The sequence below is a fragment of the Rhopalosiphum maidis genome, chromosome 3, assembly GCF_003676215.2.
Source record: "Rhopalosiphum maidis isolate BTI-1 chromosome 3, ASM367621v3, whole genome shotgun sequence".
Taxonomy (NCBI): Eukaryota; Metazoa; Arthropoda; class Insecta; order Hemiptera; family Aphididae; genus Rhopalosiphum; species Rhopalosiphum maidis.
In genome coordinates, this window is record NC_040879.1 from 30,550,184 (window position 1) to 30,569,910 (window position 19,727).

The 19,727-nt window shown below is 24.5% G+C and overlaps 1 protein-coding gene across 4 annotated transcripts in view; it reads left to right on the top strand.

The window, feature by feature from the left end:
- The first annotated feature begins 417 nt into the window (after nt 1-417).
- LOC113559455 (piwi-like protein Ago3) overlaps nt 418-19,727 on the top strand; it is a 43,540-nt gene continuing 24,230 nt past the window's right edge. For 2 of the 4 annotated variants that reach the window (XR_003405976.1, XM_026965294.1), the window contains exons 1-17: nt 5,828-6,002; nt 7,479-7,717; nt 9,158-9,243; nt 10,130-10,294; nt 10,628-10,823; nt 10,888-11,084; nt 11,156-11,269; nt 12,430-12,601; nt 12,689-12,805; nt 12,867-13,029; nt 13,207-13,388; nt 13,532-13,822; nt 13,916-14,032; nt 15,025-15,222; nt 15,290-15,475; nt 16,132-16,239; nt 16,326-16,466. Coding sequence is in view for 3 of the 4 variants with exons in the window: in XM_026965294.1 (XP_026821095.1) it covers nt 7,481-7,717; nt 9,158-9,243; nt 10,130-10,294; nt 10,628-10,823; nt 10,888-11,084; nt 11,156-11,269; nt 12,430-12,601; nt 12,689-12,805; nt 12,867-13,029; nt 13,207-13,388; nt 13,532-13,822; nt 13,916-14,032; nt 15,025-15,222; nt 15,290-15,475; nt 16,132-16,239; nt 16,326-16,466 (2,670 nt within the window). In the remaining variant the exon portion in view is untranslated. Of the gene's footprint in view, nt 631-5,827; nt 6,003-7,478; nt 7,718-9,157; nt 9,244-10,129; nt 10,295-10,627; nt 10,824-10,887; nt 11,085-11,155; nt 11,270-12,429; nt 12,602-12,688; nt 12,806-12,866; nt 13,030-13,206; nt 13,389-13,531; nt 13,823-13,915; nt 14,033-15,024; nt 15,223-15,289; nt 15,476-16,131; nt 16,240-16,325; nt 16,467-17,203; nt 17,500-19,727 lie in introns of those variants that run through there. The other 2 variants (XM_026965292.1, XM_026965291.1) reach the window with 2 other exon arrangements.

Consider the following 19,727-nt stretch of genomic DNA (forward strand, 5'->3'; position numbering starts at 1 on the left):
GATGAACAAAGCACCACTTTAGATATTAAGTTTAGGTTAGATGCACAGACATGGATAATAATATCTATATCTGTGCATTTAACCTATAGATAAAGATAATAATATCTATATCTGTGGTGAAAATATGTATATCATCCTTTCACGAGCAGCTTGAGGACTGTTCGGGAAAACGAGGAGTTGCCAACCTTATGTTACCGGAAACCGGACCACGGTCGCAATTAGAAAATATTGTTTTATAATTTCCGACGGGAAGGTGGGGGCTGGTGGTACAGGTGTTCCAAGACGCCACCACAGCTATAGTGACTTTTTTGCCCGCTACGAACAATAGGACACATTTCTGACTTCCGTGATTCAGATGTCATTTTGTTGTCGGCTCTCCCCGCGCTCTCTTCCGTTTCGCTATCAGTCCGAGTTTTTTTTTTTTTTTGGTTTCCCGTTTATGACAATCTACAATTTAGATTATTTTTCTCGTTTCCGATCTTTCTTGACGACAACGTTGTTTCCGTAGATCAACCCTTGTAAAGAGTACGCAATCTTAGTCTTCGTGACCGTTACAGACATCAGAACACCACGAGCACGCCATTCCGTGCCCGTCGCTGGTCGGTTATTACCAGTGAATACGCATACGTGGTAAGTTGAGCCCTTTTAAATACTGTTAATTAAAGCGGTCGACTGGACGAAAAAAAAACAATCGGAAATCCGTTCTGTCACCTTTACCAACGTCGTCAAATTACAGCGTTTAATACACGGGCCATCTGTGTAATATGTTCACAGCGCACATGTGAAGGTCAATACGTGTAGACTAACTAAATTGACGTGGGGTGCATCGCGACGTCTTAAAAATAATGATTGCTATATTGTTTTTCATATTAGTGTTTGACGTTTGGAACCCTTGTTGGTGCACCATGTTTAACCGTTTGGTGTTCTAATACTATTTGTTTATTCTTGTTAATCGAATGCATGTTGTTTATAAGTACAGAGGAATTTAGCAAGAAACTTATTGGTACTATATTGATTTTGTGATTAGTAATCACTGATTACCTATTATTATTTTCTTTATTTGAATCAAATTGCTCAAAAACTATAAAATAAGTTTACCAATCGGTAAACATTGTAATTTTTACTATTTGATGAGAGTTTTGGATTTTACTATTTGGTAAGTATTGTTTTATAAGTAAATTAAGTATTAATATGTTCACATTAGATCACGACTCAAGTCGTTAATCAATGTTAAATGCTTAGCTCAGTGTTTCTCAACCGGTGTGTCTACAACTAATAGTAGTTGATTTTATTTCCCAATAGTCTAGGTACCTATATAGAAATGTGTTATTATACAAAATTATTTTTTTTAAATATTTTTAATTATCTATGTATGAAGAATAATATAAGTTTAAGCCAACATCTCATTTTGTTATTGTAATGATTTAAAATAGGGTTTAAATTGCTAATAAATAATGACATTTTTTTATGCCCAGTAAAATTCAGTATGGTAAAATGGAAAATGATGGAAATTAATCATCATATTTTTTATTCCATTTTGTTGAATAAATAAGTAATTGTATCTAATCTATCTAATTTACTTAATAAATATAATTAGTTATCCAATAATTACATGGGAATGCTGTATAAAGTTCAAATACTATGACATGGTATATAGTTTGTATACATATTTAATTTGATTATAACTTATAAGTAAGACTCATTTACTTTAAATTAGTCTATTACACAGTTTATTAGTCATTAAAAAATATATCAATATCTTTATTTTCAATCAAGTACTTGTAAATTATACTTATAGCAATATTTATTTTGTTGATTTAACAAAATTATTAGTTATTACTTTCTAAATGTTACTGAGTAGTTATGTATAGGGAACGGATTTATATGTAATAAAAATACAAAAATATGTACATATATATGGAAATATAATTTATAAAATATGTGCTAAAAACATCCAAATATGTGGGAAAAAAATTTAATTAAAAATAAAATACAATTAAAATTATTAAATTATCCAAATGATTTGTTGCATTGAATTATTACAATTTCTTTTAAATTATCGAATGTTAAATGTCGCCTATTAGGTCTCAAAATATTTTTAAAACGGCTAAATGATCGTTCCACATCAACCTATGTAATTGGAGCATATTTGAAGCGCATAATATCAGAAGACGATAATTCCAAATTTTTAGTAGAGTGTCTGCCACTGATTATGCCATTGATTGTTTTTAAATCAGAATAACCTGGATTTTTTTCTGTAACGGCATGCATTTTCATTTTTACAACATCTCCTATTGGTCGCTTACGAGTTTTAATTTTTCAATCTCCGATTCAATAATTTGCATACTATCATTTAAGGTCATATTTTTTGTTTCTAATTTTGTAATTGCATGTGCAATATAACAAATTCACTGAGATGAAAATTAAATTATTTTTCAATGTTTCATTTTGCATAATATTTTGAGCTTTTCCAATAGCAATAGAAGTTTCTGGATCTAATTTTGAAATAATTTCTTGTATTTTCGCAAAGTGTTTACAATAATATTGAGCAGCTATCAGCCATGTGCCTCACTTAGTAATTATGGGCTCGGATGGTAGAGAAAGATCAGGGTATAATTCTTTAATAATTGTGGTACGACTAGGAGCTTTAAAAAAAAATGTGTTTACATTAGCTATGAGAGAATCGACGATAGGGTATTCTGCTCTGATTGTCTTTGCCACACGATGAAAACCATGCGCTAAACATGTACATGTAAGATGTTTTAGTTTTGGATAACAAATATTTAATGCTTTCCCTGCCTTCACCATTATAAGGAGCTGCATCACTAATGAACAAAAGTACATTTTCGTATTTTACTCCACTTGGCCAGAGTAAACTTATAGAGTCATTAAACAGTTTTGCTATTGTCTGATGATTTGATTTTTCAAGTTTTTCACAGTTAAGTAGTATTGAATTAGTAGGCTCATCGCATAATTTGCCTATAACTACATTTCCAATGTACCTCCCCTCTACGTTTGTTGTTTCATCGAAATGAATTAAGGCTCCAAATGGGGCCTATCTTGAATCTCAATTCAAATTGAAGAAAGTTTTTCAAGATAAATATCTTGAATATAGTTTTTTCGCAATGTGCTTTCATCTGGAATATTTTGACTGGTATATTTTTCCAAAAACATTTTGAAATCAGGATTTTGTAATTTAAATAATGGTATATTTGAACGAATTAGTGCAAGTCAAAGGTCAGTATAAAAACAGACATTTTTGAAATTTGTGTAGGTACGTACGATTACGATTACAGCCAAACACTAACTATAAAAACCTAGGTACTGCTATCGTCTGTCAACCATCTGCTATTGATTGTCAATCATGTATAAATGTATACTATATTAAGATATCTATTATATCTATATGAAAATTATAAGATAACGACTATAAAACTAAAGATAACTACTAAATATTTGCTCCACGTGTATTTTCACAGTTCATAATGGCTGTTTTTGCAACATGGCTTGAAAACGTATGAACGATGAAATGATAAAATATGTAAAATAAAAGTAGCATCATTTTAATAGGAATGATTTAAATCATGAACATTTCTTATTGATTCTTAAATATCTTGTTTTAATAAAAATATGCATTTACATATAAATCCGTTCCCTAGTTATGTATTATTATTATAATTGTAAAAGTTACTAACAACTTAACAAATGTTCTAAATATATATTACTTTTCAATCAGTTAAGATGTCAGAAAAGTCTATAACTCTCCTTAAGACTACTTTATAATAAACTATGTTTTATATGTATAGTTTATTGCCAAGGTAGATATATAGAGGTGTAAGCACTTCCTATCTTATATCATTATGATAGTGGACCAAAAAAAGTATACCACTGGAAGCGCTGAATACCCAATGAGGACTCTAACATACTAGTTTGTATGGCACAATGCATTATAGATTTTTAGCATTTATTCTTACTTTAAGTTCATCTCTTCTGCAGTTTTATTCCCTGCTGTTTATATATTTTGTTTTGTTTGAGTAACCCAGAGTTACACTCAAGCACAAAACACTTAAAAGGCATACTAGATAAGTAAAAAAATAAATTTCAAACCACTTTTGTACAAAAATTTGATAGAGTAAATAGTAATAATATTTTAAATATTATGCCATTCTTAGAATAACTACAATATGTTTTTACAAAAATAAACATACCATGACAAGCAGAGGTAGCAAACTAAAGAAATAATAAATTTACCATCACTTTAATTTATATTTATTGTCATAATGGTTACAATAAATTGTAATTGTTAATGCTCCACAAATCACTATTATCTCAAAAAATATGGGTAATTATCAACAATTATATTATTGAATAATCTAAATCCATATAAGTTATTTATTATTTAATTTTAATTGATATGTTATATTTGTATGGCTTTGCCAACATTGTGCATAGTATTTTCGTATAGGAATATTAAATATGATCATTATATGAACCTTCATCAGGTAGGCAACGCTCCCAGAGGAATTAACAAGTGGTATTTTTCAATTAATTTATAATCGAAGTGTTAACACCTCTATATATACACCTTGGTTTATTACACTTTTATGAAATCTTTATTAAGGTCCATTGATAAAGTGTCGTCACACTTAAAATGAGGGTATTATGTGATACCTTTTTAGCAAATGGAGTACAGAATAGATAAATTTTCATGTCTGTGTATGTACAATTGCCAAATTTTTATTTATCTTAATTTTTTAGTGTTTTGAATCTAGAAAGATATTTATTTTATTTTAGTTAAGAACTGACTAAGTTTAAAATATATATTTTAAATTGTTAATTAACTGTACGTTAAATACATTTTTGTTATTAGATAAATTAAGAAAATAAGTTATTTATGATACTTAAAATTAAAGGTATAATGTATGTTGTAAAATTATAAACTATAAACAAATGCAGTATAACAGTGAAGATCAATCTTATTTTACCAACGGCTATTAAACATTATTTTTTGAAGGCCAAGTTATTGTTTTACCATTGATTTATAGTTAATTTTTTATTTTTAAACATTATGAACTGCAGCCACCACAACACTAACAAGAAACAACTAAATAATTTAAGTTTGTGAATAGTGATGGATAACAGGTGCAGATACAAGGAGGGTGGGTTTGGTACTTAAAATATTTCAAAACTTAAACTTGTCTACTTTTATTCGTGCTCAAAGAAATTTTTTCAGTTTAACCCTTGTTTAATTTCTAGATCCATGCTTGATGGGTAATGAATAAGTGTTTATTGAAAATAATAAATACAATGTTATGTATATTTATATAAAATCTAAAGTTATTTTTTTTTTAAATTTTGATTTAATTTTAATACTTGGCTGTTCAAATAATAATAAATTTGGTCCGCAGGCTGTAGTTGTTCACTGCTGCAATATAATACACTCATATATTTTATAAATGACCTCAATATTATATTAAATGATGTATAGGACTTGATAATTTGTTATTTAATAGTTGAATACTAATAAATCAATTTTTATTAATCATGTGTATAACTTTACATACTTTATTAGACAGTAGGTATTTACTAAATATTTTTATTCTTGTTCATTTTTCTTCTATAATATCATAATAGTATAAATAAAAAATACTTACTCAATTTATAAGAAACTAATGCTGTTAATAAATAGTAATACTACTATACTTGCATGAAAAATAAAGCATTTGAATTAAGTATAGTTTGTGATAACTGATGTCTGATAACAATTATTACCTACTATCAATTATTATGTTGTATTAAATTGATTGATATACTGAACCAAGTTCTTTTTACACTGAGTTGAATTCATTATACTTTTAGTTATTAATAACATTTTATCAAAATGCAGTAACCTACTTAAAATGTACTGAAAAAAATCATTTCTTCTGCATATCTTTACATTACTGTCATAGTGAAATTGATTACTGGAAATATAGTATGAATATAGTTTATTGTGGTTACAGGTAGGTGGTATTTTTTTTATAAATTTAAGATTGTAATTCCATTACTCCTGTTATATGTTGACTAGGAAATTATTATTATTATTTAATAAGAATGTCTAAATACTAAATTATATCATATTATAATATAAATATTCAACACAATTTTTACATCTTATTCACCATTAATTTATTTTTCTGATAATGTAGAATAAGAATTTTTTCTATCAGATATCTAATGTGGTAGTTCATGTGTTACATTTGCAACAGACTATATATTACTGTTTACATTCAAGACATTCATCAGGGATTATTAGTAGAATTCTATGGTTTAAGATAATAGAATTATTTATTTAAAAATCAGGGCCGTGTTTAGAAATTTGTCGCACTGGGGCAACAAAAAAAAAAAAAAAAAAAATGCCCCATTATACTATAATATGATACAATTTTATTTTTAATTTATAATTAAATTTTTTTCCTGGATTGTGACCACAAATTCTTTAATTCTTTTGTCATAATTTAGGCTGGAAGTTAGTTCACTTTCAATGTTTAGTATAGCCAAAGCATTTAAGTGATCATTATTCTTATTAGGGTTGAAAATGATCTTTCCAAAGAACAATTTGTTTCTGTAACATTATTATTTTTGAAACAAACCGGATTTTTTAAAATACCATTTACTTACTTTACCTTTGATTTCTATAATTGCATTGATTACTCTATCCCATTATTTAAACTTCTGTAGCTTGCTGCAAGACCATAAAGAATAGAGTAGAGATACCTACTCTATGTGCAAGACAAACCTGTAAAGCCTGTATCAATAAAGTGTGTAATAATGAGAAGGAATAAAGATCACGATAAAAGTATAAATAATATATTGCATAAAAATTAAACTAATGTAGTTTTAAGATGATTAAAGTAATGAAATTATTTATTACCCATATGTATATAAAATATTTAGCCGCCCCCTCATAATCAGCTGCCCAGGGCAACAGCCCCCCTAAATATGGCCCTGTTGAAAATTATATAATATATTTGATATAGGTACATAAGTATTTACATTTTTTTTAGTTTAAAAATATTTTAAAAAATCAATACATTATTAATATGTGTTAAATATGTTTTCACAAAAAATTGGAATATATCAATAATAACATTACAAATAATTTATTATTTTTAAGTAAATATGAAGTTTAAAGTAATTACATTTAAATCGGTTTTATATATTTTTGATATTTATCATTTATCACTTTAATATTAAATACTATAATATTGTACTAATAATTTTGACATATGTTATTACAATAATATTTTATCTATTTTTACCCTATTTCTATTTATGATGGTTTGGCTTTTTTTACATATGAGATATTATTTTTTTAACAACAAAAATGATACGAATGCATTAAGTAAGACTACAAATCCCAATATGTGAAAGATTGATTAAAGATGTTATTTATAAGTAGCATTCAGAATTTAATCAATTTTAAAAATATTTTTCAGGAATGGCAGGAAGAGGTTTTTTAAAGAGCCGTTTGGCTCAGGTCACCACTCCTAAAGAACCCGAGGAACTACCTAAACACGTGGAACCCCCTAAACCCGTGGAATCACTTAAAACTGATGAATCTCTACAATTACCGACTCAATCAATACCATATACTGGAGTGCCAAAAATTCCGATTCCGGCTATAAGTACTCAAACTTTAGTTGCTGGTAATCAACAAGTTGTTCGTGGAAGAAGGGTAATTTTTTTAATTGTTTTACTTTTAGAAATAAATAACTTACAATAGAAGTAAAATTATTACATTAATATTTTACAAAATTAAAGAATACTTAATACCTAAATAATAATATTTTAAACTATTCATAATAAAATAATATCTGACATTGGTAATATTAAATTATTGTATGCTCTCCTCAGGAGGGTTGATATAAATTAATGATATTACACATTGGTAGTTGGTTCCTATTTTCATGGGTTAGTATTATTTTTTAAAATTATTATTAATATAATAATGCAGTCATATTTTTAAATAACTTAAAATAATTTTCTGTGATTAGTTTAGGAAATTATTTAAGTCAATACATTTTTTGTAAGTATTTTTGTTAAAAAAGTAATTTTATAGAATTAGATTATTACAATATATGAAAGATAGTTTCTCAATTGTTATTTAGTATATCATTTATTAAAAATACTTAAATATACAAGTATATAAAACAAATAAGTAATAATATATTTTGTTATAAAGTTGCAGATTAATTTTTCTTGTTTTATCGAGCTATTGAATTGAAGTTGAAGTTGATAACAATTTAGGTACCTAATATATAATACTTTTTTTTTATGCTCAGCAGATAGTTTTTTGTTAATATAGTATTACTTATCAATTATAATACATGTATTATGTAATTCTTCGTTTATTATAGGAGACAAAAAACAAAAAAAAATATTTAAGTTCAAATATTGATTTTTATTTTATAATTTATTAATTGTATATTTATTATTTATTAGCAGGGACCGGATTTTATTGTAGTAAAAAATTCAAAATATGTAAATATTGGAAAAATGTATCTATTAGTATTGAAAATTACAAAAAAAAATAAATATTTTAAAATTACAAATATTAAATAAAAGTAATACAAATGATATTGGTATATAAAATTATGAATATTATTCTGAAACAAAGCAATGAGAAACAACATGTTGTTATAGGTTTGCTAATAAAAAATTGGACGGTTTAGAATACTTTTGTATTGGCTAAAATACCGTTTCTTATAACAGATGTGATAGGGGCATAATTCTTATTCATTACTCATATATCAAAAGGAGTGTATTCAATTTCCATAGATCCTTGGTGAATTTTTTCTATTAAAATATCTCTATCAAAAATTACATATCTTGTTGTTTTAGACGAAGCAGATGATGTTAAAGATCGTTGAAAATCAATAAAAAATCAAAAATTACTAAAATATGTAAAAATATGTAATTATACCTAAATATGTAAAATAAATTTGGGTTTATTTCAATTAGAATGATTTAAATCTTACACATTTTTTATCAGATTTAAAATATCTTAATCCAATAAAAATATGTATTTACAATAAAATCTGTTCCCTACTTATTAGTATTGTCAATTATAGATTTTGTTTGAATATGTTTTTAAAAAAAATATTTTTATTTTCAGGCCATGTTAGCTAATATTGCACAAGGGACTGGTTCTCAAAAAATGTGTGAAAACTTAACATCAACATTCTCAAAGATCGATCTTGTGTTAGTATTCAAATGTTTATTTATATATTTATAAATGTATAAATGTATTTATTAATGATATTTTAATACTCTTAAAACTAAATCGTTGTATGTATTTAAGTATCTAAATTTATATTATTTTCTTTAAAATTTTATTACCAATAAAGATTATTTAATTATATTTGCTAGTATTTAGAATTTATGATATACTGTGTGACACTTATTGAATATCACTGAATATTTATAATTATTAACAGCAAAAATAAAACAGCATTAAAAAAAAAGTGCATATTTTCATCATTATATTTTTTTTAAGTTTTTTACTTATTGAACGACAGCATACATTTAATTTCATTTTGTAAAGCAGAATATACATTTTTTGGTGTTTTTGATATGTACATTTTGGATGAGTACTTCATGATTTTACAAGTTTTTAAAGTTTAGGTGAGTGAAGTTAGTGACCTGGGGATATCCTGCAAAATGTAGGTCTAATACTACGCTAATTTATAACTCATAAATTACTAGTCTAAATTTTGATTTATATGTATCAAAATACTCCAAAAAATATTCTTTTACAAAATATAAAATTAAAAATGTATATTATCATTAAAAAAATTAATAATCTTGGATTATAATAATGACTTAAAATATTTTTAAGAATGTTAATACATATTAAAATAATGAGTGTTGTTCAATAAAAGAACCACCCAGTATATCATAATTTATGGATAATAACTTAGTATTGTCTCATTATTTTTGAGTTTAATTGATTAATTACTTTATTATTATTGAAATAATTAAGAATTTATTATTAATATATTTTATTTTTATAAAACATTTCTTGATTTATATTTATTTAAATTAAACTGATCAAAATATTTTAACTGTTTATTTTCTATTTTCTCAGGTGTCCAACTATTAAACCAGTAAATACCAATACAGAAGTATCTAAATTACTTTCACCTCCAAAACAGCCAAAACCACAAATCATAGATATTCCAGCAGAAAAAGAAGAAAATTCTCCAGTAATATATCGAGTCTTAAAAAAATCCGATAAAGATTCTTTCCACATGTATGATATATATGATGTTTTGCTTATTGATAATTATTTTTAAAGTTATACCTGTAGAATAATGTATTATGATAAATTGAGTGAATATAGTTAGATAAATAATTACATATTTTAATTTATTACTTTAAGATTTGGTAATTATCTCTTATTTAGTATTATTTTTTTAGTTTTGTAAAATGATTAATCAGTACCTTATATATTTAATTGATTTTAAGTATTTGCATTTATAAAATACTAATGTATACTATTTATTTCTCATTATTATGAAATACGTTTATGTAATCTTCTATTAATGTTTTTTTTTAAAATTAACTTATATTTGTTTTTCTTTAGGACCCAATTATCTTCAAATTACATAAGAATTAAGCTGGAAGAAGACAAAGGAATATACGAATATAGAGTCGATTTCCATCCTCCAGTTGATGCAAAATCTGCTAGGTTTTTCTTAGTTAATGAACATAGAGATAAATTTCCTGTTAAAACATTTGATGGGACATTACTTTATTTACCAAAAATGCTACCAGATAAAGTAATTATTATAAAAATCTGAAATTTAAAGCATTTAAATAAAAATGTGAAATTTTTTTTACTAGGTAACAACATTAGTGGGAAAATTAAGAGATGAATCTGAAGTGACTTTAACAATATCATTTAAGCGTAAAAATTCTTTGCGTGAATGTATACATTTTTATAATGTTTTTCTTCGTACAATAATGAAGATTCTAGGCCTAGTAGAATTTGGTAGAAGTTGTTATGATCAAAATAAAAGGATACTCATACCCGAGTTTAAGTAATTAATGCTTTTTGAAATACTTGCTGTTTTTGAGATTAATTGAATAATTTGTTGAATATTTATTATAGACTTGAAGTTTGGCCAGGCTATATAACTACTATTGATGAGTTTCAAAATGGTCTTTATATGTGTTGTGAAGTTTCGCACAGAATTTTACGTGTACAAACAGTTCTTCAAATAATGTAAGCATATTAATGTTTTTAATCATGTGTATTACATTTTTTAAAATTAATTTATTATTTTGTATAATTAATAATGGAATTTCTTTATGGTAACTTATTTTAAAATTCTAGACAAAGTCTTGGCAGCTATTATAGAGATTGATTGTAAGCTTAAAAAATAAAAATATATGTTAAGAATTCAATTTTTAATTTTATAGACCTCCAAATGTGAAAAATGATGTTTTCTTAAAAATATTTTATATGGTCTTTCCCAAATCAAATTCATATGAATTCAAACTAATTAGATTTTAATCCACTTATTCTAAAATAGTAGGAAAAATATTATTTTGGTTTACGACATCAGTATTTTAATTATTTCTTTTATATTTTTAAATAGGAAATTTAAAATTTTTGAACAGATATATATTATGTATAATTTTATTATTTACTTTTTTTTTTGAAACAGCTTATTTTATATATCATATACTTATTTATTATAAATCATCTTTTAATCAATAATACTATTAAACCAATAAAATGTATAGCTCAAATAATGGTATATATTGTAGCATATTATATTCATATAATATGTATAGTACAGAGGTCGGCAACCTTTTTTAACTGAAGAGCCAAAAGTAACAATATACAACATTTTCCAGATTTTAAAGAGCCACTATAAATTTTTGTAATTTTTTAAATATAATTTTTTTTTTAAATTTTAATAGCCATAATAATAATACAATTAATTCATAATAATAATAATACATTTTTAGTAAAAAAAACCGTTTTTAATAATAGGGAGTTACATCAATAGGAGCATTGGCTTTGCATGTCTTTTCAAAGTTCTTTTAGATCTGGTTCATATCTTGTTGTTTTCAATTTCAAGCACGATTGGATTTTTATTTGTTAGTTGGTTTCTTACTTTATTTTTTATTGTGTTCATGCAAGAGAAACGCTTGCTCACACAAATATGTTGACTCAAAAATTGCCAGTACTCCAAACGATATCGTATTCTTTTGGACTTAGTTTGCATTATTAACTTGGCATGTTGACGTATGACTAATTAGTTGTAGATAGCGTCGCGATTATCAGTTTAAACAGCATGTACAACGACTAGTCTATAATAAACATTTTACAACGATAGACTGTGCTCCATGCGAGCACTATCAAATTATTTTTAGGACAGAAATCATGATGAATTCCAAAAACAACAACTCAGATAGTAAGCAAGAAATAATGGCTGCATTGTGTGGTTCTACAGTAATTACACATTACAATCGTAAGACGTACAGAGTTGATGATGTAGACTTTTCAATAAATCCTTTAACAACTTTTGATCAAAATGGTGTTCAAGTAAATTATATTCATTTTAATTAGATGCTTGTAAAACTTAAAATATTATTAAATATTTTAACCTTTTGAGTATTTTTGTATATTTAGGTATCATATAAAGATTATTATAAAAAGATGTATGACATTGAAATTAAAAATCTTAATCAGCCTATGATTGTAACAAAAGCAAAAAAAAAAGACGTGAATAAAAAAAATGCAACAGAGGTTGGTAATTAAATGGATAAATTAAAATTATTTTATTATCGATATTATTTTAAATTAACAGGATTCAGATATTTGTTGCTTAGTTCCTGAACTTTGTAATTTAACTGGTCTAACTGAAGCAATGAAATCGGATTTTAAATTAATGAAGGCTCTTCAAAACCATACTTTGGTTACACCAGAAGTGCGACAAAATGCTATAATTGATTTTGTTAATCGTATAAATGGTATAAGAATTATATTATGCATGCTTAAATTTAATGTAATATGCTTAAAACTCATTATTGTTAAAATTTCTAAATTTTATATTTGATTGTTTTATATTATAATATTTAAGTACCTTTACATTTTACCATAAAATAATGTTAAATATACAAAAGTATCATTTTTATTAAATTCTTTAGCTCATGAAGTTGCTAGCAAAAAATTTAATGATTGGGGTCTTATGATGCGTCCAATACCAGTGAAAATGGAAGGACCTGTTTATAAAAAAGAAACTATATTACTGGGGAATAATATCAGAAAACCGGTTGGAATGAATATGGACTGGGGAATGGATGTAGCAAAAAATGCAATGTTTGTTGCTGTAAGTATATATATATCTATAAATGCTTCTTGTAGTTAGTAATTAAATTTTTAAAAGTTATCTGTTTAATTGTTTTCTAAATAATAATAATATTGATTTAGTTCTTTAATATTTTTATTTTATAAATGGTTATTATGTTTTAGGTTAATATGTTAAATTGGGCTATTATGTATAATCCAAGAGATGAACCAACAGCTAAAGCATTTTGCAAACAATTGTCTTTATGCAGCCGTGCTCTTGGTATGGAAATTAATTCACCAAAGCCCATTAAAGTTCCAGGCCCAAATCCAGAAGTTTATGTTAGTACAATAAACAACACAATAAAAAATAACCCAGATATACAATTAGTTGTTATTATATTCCCTAACCAAAGAGAAGACCGTTATAATGCCGTTAAACGAATTTGTTGTTCAGAAATTGGTATTCCATCTCAAGTAATAAGAAACAATTTATTATTATTACTATTATATTTTACTGTTATATATATATTAAATACATATAAATTATATTATATTTATGTATTTTAGGTGATAATCTCAAGAACATTATCCAAGCCAGATAAATTACAATCTATTACTCAAAAAATTGCTTTACAAATTAATTGTAAATTAGGAGGTGCTTGTTGGGCTATTGATATTCCATTGGTATGATTTTCTTATATATTTTTTATTTTATAGAGAAATGTATTGCTGTTATTTTTATGTTATTGATGATCATTATTATGGTTAAAAAATTGAAGTAGTTAAAGGGGATGTTATGGTATTAAACTTTGTCTTACGTGTATAGTTTAAGAAAACTGCTCATCATAATTCTGTCTGATATTTTAATATTTTTAGTTTTTATGAAATTTTAAGATATTAACCTATTGTGTTAGTCATCTCTTTCTGTTCCACTTACAATATAATCAAAATGGATTTACACAGAATTTTTATTTCATATTTTGAAAGTGGTTTTACTCTAAAATTAAATTTAAATTAAAAATGAAAATAACTAATGTTTTTGTAGGTTAAATATAAATTAGTTTAAATATTATCTTCAAACTATTTAATATCCATTTAAATTTAATTAATTTGTTATAGTTTAATATAAAGACAAATAATAGTAAAATTAAAAATCAATATGTCAAAAATATTATTCTCTATAATGTTTGTAATAAATAATTTTACTCTACAATTACTCAAAAATTGTAAAAAAAAAAAATAATTTTATATGAATGCATTTTATTTTATACACCATATTGCTTCAAAAAATAAAAAATATTACTAAATAATTTTAGTATGTCTTGGTACCACGCTAGTATAGAATTTTATAGTAGTTACATCATAATATTTTTTTGTAGTTTTAATGATTCACATCATAATCAAATTTAACTGCAGTTTACTTATTAAAGACAGATGAAACAATTAATATTATAATTCTTTAATATTTACATTTGAAAAAAAAATAATTTTGATGGATAATAAATAAAAGTGATTTATCTCAAAATAAAGATAAGTGAAAACAATGCTGTTATGCTCTAATGCTGTTAATACTATACATTTATTGAAAAACTTTCATTATTTAAAAATCTGTTAATATTTTTGAAAATGTTCTATTTTGCTGCTAATCTTCAGTTTCATATACTTTTTTATTTCAGAAAAATACTATGATTGTAGGAATTGATGTATACCACGAAAAAGGTAAACAAATGAGTAGTGTGGTTGGTTTTGTAGCTTCGATGGATAAGACATTTACTGAATGGTATTCAGTTGCTGCAATGCAAAGAAGTACTCATCAAGAACTTATGAAATCTATGCAAGATGCTTTCCATAAAGTTGTTTGCCAGTTTAAAATAGTTGGTGTTAATTGAGTTACAATAATCTTGTTTTAAATTTAATTACATAAGTTTTTCATTATTCTAGAAAAATGGGTTGTTACCTGAAAAAATAATTATATATAGAGATGGTGTATCTGATGGTGATTTAAAACAAGTAGAAGAGATTGAACTATCAGATTTGATTGAATCTTTCAGAAGTTACCCGGGAAATTATAATCCTATGGTTTCTTTAATAATTGTACAGAAACGTATTAACACTAGAGTGTTCCAGGTAATATATGACAAATTAAATTGGTACATTAAATTGACATACTTAAAATAAGTCGCTGTTATGTTTATCTGAATTAGATAAAATTAATTATCTTAATTTTTTTTATATATATATAATCATTATTTAAAAAAAAATGTCATATATTATATTATTATTGATTTTTTTTTTTATATATTGGTGTAATTCTATTTATTCTGATAATGCAACTATTAAATTATTTTACAAAATATTTCTTTTTTTACATAATATCTTTATTAACAACAATTATTTACATAAATTAGAAAAATTTATCAGTAATAGTCGTACATTTTCACAGACAGGAAGTCGATTCCCAGTATCATAATATGTAATTGCTCTAATGTACAGCCACATTTTAAACATATTTTTTTTCTTTTGAAAATAAATCATGTTTGATATTTGATATGCATATTTTGAATAATGGAAAAAATAAATCTAATATGTAATATATTATAGTTATGTAGTGTCCGATATTTTTTACATAGGGCTATTACTATAAAACAACTTATGTTCTTCATAGAATTAAGTCATTCTTACTTTTTTATCATACCATGTTAAAGAAATAGATATAAATATAATTATAATGTTAATAAAATACTTCATTTTTGACAATTTTAATATTTTTGTGTTGGATTTAGTATGTAAATGAAAAGTATTCAAATCCAAGTTCTGGAACTGTTATTGACAATACTGTAACCAGAAGAAATTATTTTGATTTTTTTTTGGTTTCTCAACATGTGCGTCAGGTAAAGTATATTCCTTATAAAAAATCTTGTTTAATTAATTGCTTTTTTTATAAACAATTAAAATGTTTTTGTTTTCTTATATACAGGGTACTGTTAACCCTACTCATTACATTGTTTTAAAAAATGGATGTAATTTGAGTGTTGAAAATGTTCAAAGATTATCTTACAAGTTGTGTCACTTGTATTACAATTGGTGTGGCACAGTAAAAGTTCCTGCTCCTGTTCAAGTAAATATGAATATTAAATTATTTATATTTAAATTATATAACATATTTTGTTGAAATATTAATCATACATTTTAAAATGGATTTAGTTAATAATTAAAAGATTAATACAAAATACTAAGATGCTTGATTAAGGTATACAGAGGTCATGATTTACTACATAATTTAATTACTATAAGATCACGAGAGAGATATTTCAATTGTCCACGTTGAAAACAATATAAAAAAAGCTACTAGTTTTTTAATTTTTTATTACATGCCACATTATTTTGTGGCTTAGTTAAAATATTTTCTTGAATACATATTCTTAAATACATTAGTATCATAAAGGTTTTCACCTATATTTAGTTGATATTTATTGGTTGATTTTAAAAATATTAAAGATTTAAAATATTTTTTTGTTATTCATCTTCATTATACAGAAATTTCAATTTATTTCTTTAAGTGTGAATTGTAAATTGTTGAGGTTTTAATTGTAACGCAACATTGATTTTACCTAAATAAAGTAAATTAATATGCTTGTATTTTTTTAATGTTACTAAAATAGGTATTTAAAAATAACTAAATAAAAAAAAATTATAATTTAAAACATAAACAATATAATTTAGTCATAAAGTTATGTGATATATTTCATAAAGTTTTTAGTATAAATTTTATTGTATATTGAATCATGTAGTATTTTCTTTATACATATTTAACTATTATTTTTATCTTGATAATTATGTTTTTTTTCTTTCTAGTATGCACATAAATTGGCTTATCTTATTGGACAAAATGTTAGACAAATGCCATGTGATAGTTTATGCAACACTCTGTTTTTCCTTTAAGAGATATATATAATTTTGTACGACCAGGGAGGTCTTTTCAATTTATTATGTACAGAAATATTAAGTTTTTTTGATTTACAAGACTATTACTGATATGTGACTACAATTATTATTATTATTTTTTTTATTCTCAACATTTTCTAGGGTATAATTTTTACCCTTTTTTGTGATTGTAATAAATATTCATACGTTTAATAACAGTTTAAATTAAATACTTTTGTTCCAAATCTCATGTACTTAAGTAAATTGCCTTTTTTTATTGAGACAAAAATGCTTGTATTATTTTTTCTTTATATTTTACTAAATATTATTTTATTATGAGCTATGGTTCATCTATAACTTTAAAAATAAATCATAATAGTAAATAGGCATGATGAGTGAGCAATGTCTAATAATATTGTTATGCATAAACAGAAATTAAAATATTTTTGCTGAACCTTGTTATGTACATGCAAAATATAACTATTAAATTATGTACAAACAAATAACAAGGTATCCTGACTTGTTAAAGAGTTTTTCAAGATTTAGCAATGTATGTAATTTATGTGTATGTATTCTTATGTAAAGAAGTGGTATGAGGTATGAGCCACCTATAATACATAATAGTCAATGGATTACGTATTATGTAGATCTTTCTGTTAATGTCAATTAGTTCCTCTGTGAATTAAATTCTGAGGTTTTTAAGATTGCCAAATTTATATTTTTCCTCAAAGATCAAATTAATCTGAAATCACTAAAGTATACTAATATAAATAGTTCATTTGAATATTAATAATATATATTTATTAATTTACATATAGTTAAAAAAAAAGTATATTATTGGATTAATTTAAGTTATTATTTTTTATTTTATAATGATTATTGTTATAATATTATTTTATTGGGTTCGTGGTAATGCCAAGAAAAACTAAAATAGCTTACACAACAATTTCAGAGGCAGAACTTAGATTTTTTACGCCTGGGTAAAATATTAAAATTATGCCTAAACATAGACCAAGACTGAAATATCCTTAAAATTGTTTTTTAATAATTGGAATTCAAATTACAAAAATCTACTACATACTTATTGACTTTTAAACATCAAAATAATGTTAACTAACAAAGTTAAAAATATCAATTTAGTTCTTACTCATAAAATCGTATTACCAACTTATGTTAAAATAATTAAACTAAATAAAAGTTATTCTGATTTTTATATAACTATTTGCTAACTATTAAAATTAGTAATAACAAACTTATTTAATAAAGAACTCTTTTTTTTGAAAAACAAGCACGGCACTAGAATTTTATTCCAGGGGCGGCAGAGTGGGGAAAATATTTTTTTTACATGGGCCAAGGTTTTTTCAACAATCAATGAGGTTATTTAAATAAAATTAAATATTTTTGTATCATATAAATTAACATAATATAGCAATTAGCTATATAGTACAAACTTTTGAATAGTTAAAAAATAGTTAAAAATATTTTGAAAATAATGCCAAATATTTTTTATGTTTCTTATGTAAGAAAATTTTTAATCACAGATCTTCTACAACTATATTAATAATGATGTACAAAAATGATAATTTCTTTATTACTTTAATATTACATACCTTTGTGAATGAATTAATGTTTTTTTTTACTTACATTTCATAAATATTAATTAAAGTAATTGTGTTTAGTAATGAACAGATGAGCTTGTTTGACTCAACTTTAATGCAATGAGTTGGGATACATTTGTTTGTTTATTTTCATCCAGTAATTAGTACTTAATATAGGTAATAATAAATAAATAAAATATTTTTTCTTATTTTAAATCGTAGTAAATTATTTCCTTATTAGACAATGCTAGTAGGTTAATCCATAATTAAAAGACCAAAGATGTTATTTGTTCAAACTTCATTAATATTCAATTATTATAATTTATAATAAATTCAATTAAAAATTAATAAAATAAAAAATTTAACTTTATTTTATCATACATATTTTTCAGTGGGGGACTGAACTGTTTTCTGGGGGGGACTAGAGCCCTACCTTGTTCCTCCCCCCCTTGGCACTGTGCCTGTTGAAAAAAAATGTTTATACAAAAATCTGATATTTTTAAATGCATGATAGTTGTACAGTATATACACTTTAAAAAAATATATATCAAAATAATATTATTTTTATCTTTTTTATTCTATTGTGAAATTTGGTATTTAATATAAAATATAGAGTATTATTGTTTATAGACTAGGGCCCCTCGTCAGTTGTAGGCCCGTGGCGGATGTTCATCTTACCTATTCGGTATTAACGACACTGCAGAGCAAAATATATGCCTAGTTTCACTCACAATCTTAATTATTATAGTATATACCAGTATGTATACTTAAATGAATCTAATCATAATCTTACCGTTAACTAGAATGATGTTAAGATCGATGACCAAAATGGCGAATCTCAAATTTTATAACAAAAA